Source organism: Silene latifolia, chromosome Y (assembly GCF_048544455.1).
Source record: "Silene latifolia isolate original U9 population chromosome Y, ASM4854445v1, whole genome shotgun sequence".
Classification (NCBI taxonomy): domain Eukaryota; kingdom Viridiplantae; phylum Streptophyta; class Magnoliopsida; order Caryophyllales; family Caryophyllaceae; genus Silene; species Silene latifolia.
Window position 1 is genome coordinate 59,570,793 of NC_133538.1, and position 7,147 is coordinate 59,577,939.

The following is a 7,147-nucleotide window of genomic DNA, read 5'->3' on the forward strand; positions in this document are numbered from 1 at the left end:
TTTGGATGTAGGGGATTTGGTATGGGAAGCTTGTGGGGTAATTTGGGTTTTCATTGAAGAAGTTGTAGGATATGGGTGTGTTTTCTTGCTCAACAAACCCTTTCCATTCAGAAAACCCATACTCATTTCCTCCACCTTACTCATACTCTTCTTGTTGGAAGCCTTGTGCCATCATCATTGTGGAGAAAAAGAAACAATTACAAACAAGAAAACGGTAAAAATGACCTTGAGGAACAAGTTCTTCAAGGTAAAGCACAATTAAAATAGACAAACAAACAAGAGCTTAATCAAATAGCACCGTCCCCGGTAACAGCGCCATTTTGATGGGTCGCGTCGTCAACAACCAAATCAAACACATTTATAATCCAACAAATAACTAGCAATTAGGTAAGCCGAGATTGATCCATGGGACGATGTGTTTTAGGTTCTAAGTCTATCTATCTCAATTTATGCGAGTGCCACAATTATATAGGTTTTGGATTTTAAACAAAAACTAATGAAATGTAAACAAAAGCAAATATGGAAAGTAGGAAATGTAAACAAATGATTAAAAGCACTAGGGTGTCATGGGTTCATAGGATAATCAAAGGCTCCTCCACATGTGAGTCTGATCTGGGTTACGGTTGTAGTCGGACTATAGACCGAGGCTTTCTATCTTATGGCCCTACCTAGGTCGATTTGGGTTAGCTCTAGCGTACACCCGTTCTCCCCACCAATATATTACATGGTCTAAACACTACTGAGCCTCTCGATCTTATAGTAGTGTTGAATTGATAGAGATTCATACAAGTTTGTCAAACAAGCATTTCATCAAACACTTAATATGCACTACTTGAAACCACAAGAATTAACCCATTTTGATAGACTCAACATGCATAAATTCTAAGTTTTAATCATCTCCTACTTCTCCATTAACCCTATCAAGATCACTACTCACTAATCATAGCAAGAAGGATGTAAACAACAATAAACAAAGAATCAAAATAAATCATGATGAAATAGAACAAGTAAGAACAAAGGATTAATGGGAAATAGTGTTGGAGTAGGTCTCGGCCTCCAAAATAGTGCGTCTACTTACTAAATCTCATAAAAGTAATATACCAGGGATATATTTTATTAAACTCGTCAGCTGATCAACGTATATCGGTAACGATCAACCGACTAGAGTTAGACGTTACTGTCGTATGACGACGGTGTTCAGCTGATCCCTTTCGGTCACACCTATAGGATAGAGCCCCAATGAATAAACTAATTATTTCTATATGATACAGTAAATTAGTCCATTGTATATATTGACTAAAAGTTAGTTAAGTGAGTTTTTATTTGATAATGAGTTACGAACTCAGGCCATGTAAATTTATTATTCAATTATATGATAACTGACTAATAAATTTAATGTCTTATATCAGACAGTATTTAGTGATTAAATTTTATTATTCACTATATTGTGTGGCGGAGGTAATTAGCTAATAATATTTACAAGGACTTGTAAAATTAGCTAATTGGGTTTTATAAGACACATTATATCACTTAAAAGTTAAGTGTATGTTATTTACTAATTTGTATCATTTAATTTTTTTTTGGGTTTTTCCCATCTGTACCCCCGTGGTTTTCACTTTTCCCAACTGTACCCTCGCGTATCAGAGATTACTAATTGTGCCCTTAAACTTAATTAATGACTCCCATCCGTGACTAAACTTGGCTACTCCGTTTGTTTTGGCCGTTAAGTGCTACCATGGCACGCCTTATGCCAACATGGCTGCTTACATGGCATTATATCGACGGGTTTTCTAATTTATCGTCTCACTTATGTTTTATCGACTTTTAATTATTTGCAATGACCAAACTACCCTTATTATTTTCAGATTCCGAATCAAAATCGATTGAATTAAATCTAGAAAATTTCGCCCAAATCCTCTTCAAACCACCCTCTAACTCAGTCTTATTCAAACTCAGAAACCCGACTTCACATCGTTATTGAGCCCAAATCCTTAATCGCAGCATCCAGCACCCCAATAGCTTCACACAATAAATAACATGGATTTGGGGGTTAGGGTTTCAAGGGTACCTGAGAAAGACACCGCAACAGTGAGCGAATGATATCGTCCTAATTTAGGACGGTTTAGCCTCGTCCTATTACCTTATTCCGACTCATGTTGTGTGCTTAGTTGTCTAATAAGCTCATTTAATTACTAATTTAAAATAATTAGTCGTATTAGTTTGTAATTAATAATTAATTGTATTTATGTATAATATTATTATTATTATTATTATTAATTTAATGTGCAGGCAAGACGGGAAAGTGAGGCGGAAGAGCAAGACGGGATTATGAGAAGAAATGGCGGAGGTGAAAATAGGCCAAATCATGGAAAAATAAACTAAGTAAAGGAGCAGCTGCTAATTTCAGACGGTCTTTGCTGAGCTTTTACTACCACCTCCGGCCACCGTGGTAGCCACCACTCACCACCACTCACCACCCCCAACTTCCAACATCACATCCCAACAATCCACGACTACCATGGACCACCGCAACAGCCACCACGAACCCTTCTTCCACCCCCGTCCGTAAACAATACCAACAACAACCATCTCATGCACCCATCTTTCAACCACCCACAACAGCCACCTCCAGCCACCGTGGACCTCACCTACGACCACCTACGGACCCACGGAGGTTGACAGAGGTGGGGGCAGCAGAGCAAGGTAGGAGGCGGTTTGGGTTGAGGAATAGGATAGAGTGAAGAGGTTGGTGAGTGTGAATAAGGCGGAATATTACAAATAATTAAAAGTCGATAAAGCGTGAGTGAGACGATAAATAAGAAAAACCGTCAATATAATGAAATTAAGGGTATGACTAGTGAATGGTAGAAGGGGTTTTAGTAATGCCATGTTGGCAGCCAAGTCATGCCTTGTTGGCTCATTAAGCGTGCCATGTTGGCAATTAACGACAACATTTGACGGAAAATTGAAGATTAGCCACGGTTGGGAATCATTAGGTAAGTTTAGGGGTACAATTAGTAATCTCTGATACACGAGGGTGCAATTGGGAAAAGTGAAAACCACGGGGGTATAGATGGGAAAATCCTTTTTTTTTTTGTGAAATGTGAAATTTGTATTAATAATTAGATAAATTACATCATTTGTTCACCATACACCAGTAAAAACAAACAAAGGCACAACCTAGCACATCAATGAGCTAAAATATAACTCTTAATCCATTCATGGTCTCTATGCCTACCCATAAGTTGCAGCAGACCCCTCGCCCTCAAAGCTATGAGGCTTTGCAAATTCTTAACCACAACTTTAGGTCTACTCACTCTATTCTCCACCCGACTGATGTTCATGCTTTCCCAAATCAGATAAATCAGGCCAACAATAGTAGCCATCATCAGCTGCTTCTTCAGTAGAGATTTACACCTCCAATGAATTAACCACTCCACTACATTAGGTTGCCAAGGAGCAGGGAGCCATAACTGATCTAGTCTGACGCAGCACCGACTAAACCAACAATTAAAAAACAGATGATCTATGGACTCATCAGCACTACCACATAAAAAACTTAATCCATCAGACACCATACCAAACCTACCCATTCTATCCTTTGTTATAAGTCTATGATTAATGTAGAGCCAATTAATAAAGGCAACTTTAGGGAGAGCCACCCTATTCCACACATAAGAGGACCATTGAACTTTCAGAGGCTGTCCCAATAGCCATTTGTATCCATCTCTTACAGTATAAGTAGGCCAATTACCAGCAGTGAACCCAGGCATTAACTTGTTCTTCACTTTGCAGAGTTGATGCCAAGACCAGTCAGAATAGCTAGGGGCTTGATAATCCCACCAGTCTTGATGTTTAATGTAAATGCCATTCACCCATTTAACCTACAATGAGTCTTTTTTCTGAGCAACCCACCAGACATACTTACCAAACATAGCATTATTCCATAGGCATGCATTAAGGATGCCCAGACCACCATTCTTTTGAGGCAAGCAGCATTGTTCCCAGGAAATAAGAGGAACCTTTGCAAAATTATCAGCATGAGACCACAAGTAATTTCTACAGATAGCCTCTACCCGAGCAATCACTCCTTTAGGCAGAAGGAAAACCCTAGCCCAGTAGGAGTTCATTTGAGTAAGAACATGCTTAACCAGTACTAATGGTCCTGCATAACTAAGCTTCTTAGTGCCCCATCCTCGAATTTTTTTTAACAATTTTGTCCGCCAGCACATTACTATCAAAACTGGATAGTCTTTTGTAGGATATGGGTATTCCCAGATACCTGAAAGGGAAGGTACCTTGCTGGAAACCAGATAGCTGCAGAATTTGAGCCCTCGCCATCTGATTCATCCTATCCATATACAGATCAGACTTACTCTGATTTAAGCAAAGGCCCGAGGTATCAGAGAATGAAAGAAACCCCCTCATTAAAACCCTAACAGAATTTAAATCCCCTTTGCAAAAGAGATACAAGTCATCTGCAAAGCACAGATGACATAGCTTGATACTCTTACAAAGAGGATGAAAGTGAAACTCATTTGATAAAGTGACCAGGTCCAGAATCCTAGACAGGTACTCCATACATAATGTAAACAAAAGGGGAGACATAGGATCCCCTTGCCTAATCCCCCTTAGCCCTTTAAAATACCCAAATTGATTTCCATTTAAAGATAATGAATAAGAAGTAGAGGTGACACACTGCATTATCCACTGTACCATCTGCTTGGGAAAATTAAGAGCATTCAGCATACCTTCTATAAAACTCCATTCAATGGAGTCATAGGCCTTCTTCAAGTCAATTTTCATCATAACTCTTGGTGAGAAATTATTTCTATTATAAAGTCTCACCAAGTCTTGGCAAATGAAGATGTTATCAATAATTTCCCTACCTTATATGAAGGCACTCTGGTTCATACTGATTATATTTGGCAGCACATTAGCCAATCTGGAGAAAATCACCTTAGAAATACACTTATATACCACATTGCAGCACGCAATGGGTCGAAAATCAAGGACAGAGTCGGAAACAATCTTCTTAGAGACTAAAGTAAGGACAGTAGCATTAATCTGCTGCAGAATTTTGCCAGTGAGAAAAAAATTCTTTAACAGCTGCCACCACATTATAACCTACAACCTCAAAAGCATCTTTGAAAAACTGTGAGGAGTAACCATCAGGGCCTGGAGCTTTCTCCTTAAGAATAGAAAAAAGAGCTTTTTTAATTTCCTCATCAGCCATCTCCACAATCATACCCCTTGCCTGCTCATCAGTCAGAATAGCTCCCCTCTGAACAACCTCAGGGCACACCTCTATGACAGGTGCAGAACTACCAAGCAGCATCTTATAGTAGTCCAAAAAAGCATGTTCAATTGTAGCATTATCAGAACACAGCTGGCCATTCATATCATTAATTTGCAGCACCTTATTCTGAGCTCTTCTTGTTTTTAAGGAGCTATGAAAAAATGGGTGTTATCATCACCACTGTGAAACCATTGTGCTTTAGCTTTTTGAGCCAACAACACTAACCTAGCTTCATCAAGCTCCTTAAACGTCTGGGATGCAATTCTTTCTTCCATCTGAAGCAGGGAATTAGCAGAATCAACATGTAGTTTCCTTTGAATATCCTCCAGGAACACCTTACCAACCTTAGCAGCATTTTCAATATCACCATACCCTTCTTTGTTAAGTTGTTTCAAAGGTTGCTTCAGCCATTTCAACTTTTTAACAACCTGAAACATCCTACAACCCTACACATCATGCTGCCAAACCTTCTTCACAATATCCATAAACTGCTCATGTTTCCCCCACATATTAAAATATTTAAAGCTGGCTTTCTGTTTAGTATGGACATTCCAACACTCAATTAGACAGGGACTATGGTCATAAAGTCTTTCAGGCAAAAAGGCGATGCTACCATCAGGTCCAATTTGTATCATTTAATTGTTAATTGATTAAATTAATATTTAATTATATAGGATAATTAAATATAGGACTTAGAAGTATTTGTAAGACACATGTCTAAAGTCAAATTAAGACCCAAATAAGACTAATTTGGCCGATTATTATTGTGTAGTGTACACAATCCTACTTTTTTTTTTTTTTTTTTTTTGTCAGCTATAAAATAAGGTTCTACAGTTTCATGGCTTGCTTAGCAAGGTTATGCGCAATGCCATTCATCTGCCTCGGAATAAAATTGAAACATAAACAGTGAAAGAAACTAAAATAACCCCTAAGATCTTCCAAGAGCCCTGCGATCTTGTGATTATCCTTGTCCAGTCCTGCTATTTGGCTGATAAGTTGCAAGCAGTCCGACGAGATATCCAGATGTAAAATCTGCTCTTCACATGCCCACTCCACGATATCCCGAACCCCCAGGGCTTCACTTGTATCGGTGATTCACTCACAGTGCGTACTTGTCTACGACCTATTTCCCGCCCGTGCCATCATAAGCAATCCACCCGAAAGCCGCCTCAAAAGTCTGGTTCCAGCTAGCATCCACTTTTACGCGTACCACCGTACAAATGGATGGCTTACCTACAACACACACCGGGTGTCCGTTGCGAATATCGGCCACGTCCCTTTGGCAGGCTCCTTCTTCCTCACATCGCAGTTCACTCCGATTTTGCCTCGAGTTCATGGAATTACACAAGATGTGTACTTTCTCCCCAATTACCTTGTAGACCATATTCGTGATCACATGCGAGTTGACCGCTTGATCTTAAAATTTAATTTTGTTCCTCATTGTCCATATGCCCCACAAAGTTGCCACAAATGGATCACCTGGTTCATCCCCTCATCCTTTTTCTCGTAAGTATTGTAACCATCGCAAATAAAATTTGAAATTGGAATGCTCCCGCACCCTCAACCCGAATGCCTAGGGTCGATCCAGCCCGCATTCTTCGAGAGAGCCCACGGTCCCGAACAGTGTTCGGTGTTTCCATAATGTGCCGGTCTCCTCCGCATATGTCACGTAACGGATCCGCGTCAATCTTCCGCTTTATGAGCTCATTCCCGATCGGAAGCACATTTGTTATAGTCTTCCGGAGCGGGAGTTTCCACATCCGTGGGATAGGCAACCTCCATAGCACTTTCCGACGAATGTCGTCCTCGATCACTTAGTCGACGATTGTCTTTATCCGTCCCAACTTT

At 39.8% G+C, this 7,147-nt stretch overlaps 1 protein-coding gene across 1 annotated transcript; it reads right to left on the reverse strand.

The window, feature by feature from the left end:
• Positions 1-3,188: 3,188 nt before the first annotated feature.
• LOC141628145 (uncharacterized) lies at positions 3,189-4,806 on the reverse strand. Its single transcript, XM_074441321.1, has 4 exons — positions 4,752-4,806; positions 4,299-4,478; positions 3,929-4,195; positions 3,189-3,847 (listed from the first exon to the last, which is right to left on the reverse strand). The coding sequence occupies exons 1-4, from the start codon at positions 4,804-4,806 to the stop codon at positions 3,189-3,191; spliced, it is 1,161 nt and encodes a 386-aa protein (XP_074297422.1).
• Between the last annotated feature and the right edge of the window lie 2,341 nt (positions 4,807-7,147).

Coding starts and splice junctions, on each gene's coding strand:
- LOC141628145 (XM_074441321.1), bottom strand. CDS start 4,806: ATGAAAATTGACTTGAAGAAGGCCTATGACTCCATTGAATGGAGTTTT. Junction 4,479..4,751: donor TGAATGGAGTTTTATAGAAG/GTATGCTGAATG, acceptor TGTGCTTTGCAG/ATGACTTGTATCTCTTTTGC. Junction 3,848..3,928: donor ATGGAATAATGCTATGTTTG/GTAAGTATGTCT, acceptor TTAAACATCAAG/ACTGGTGGGATTATCAAGCC.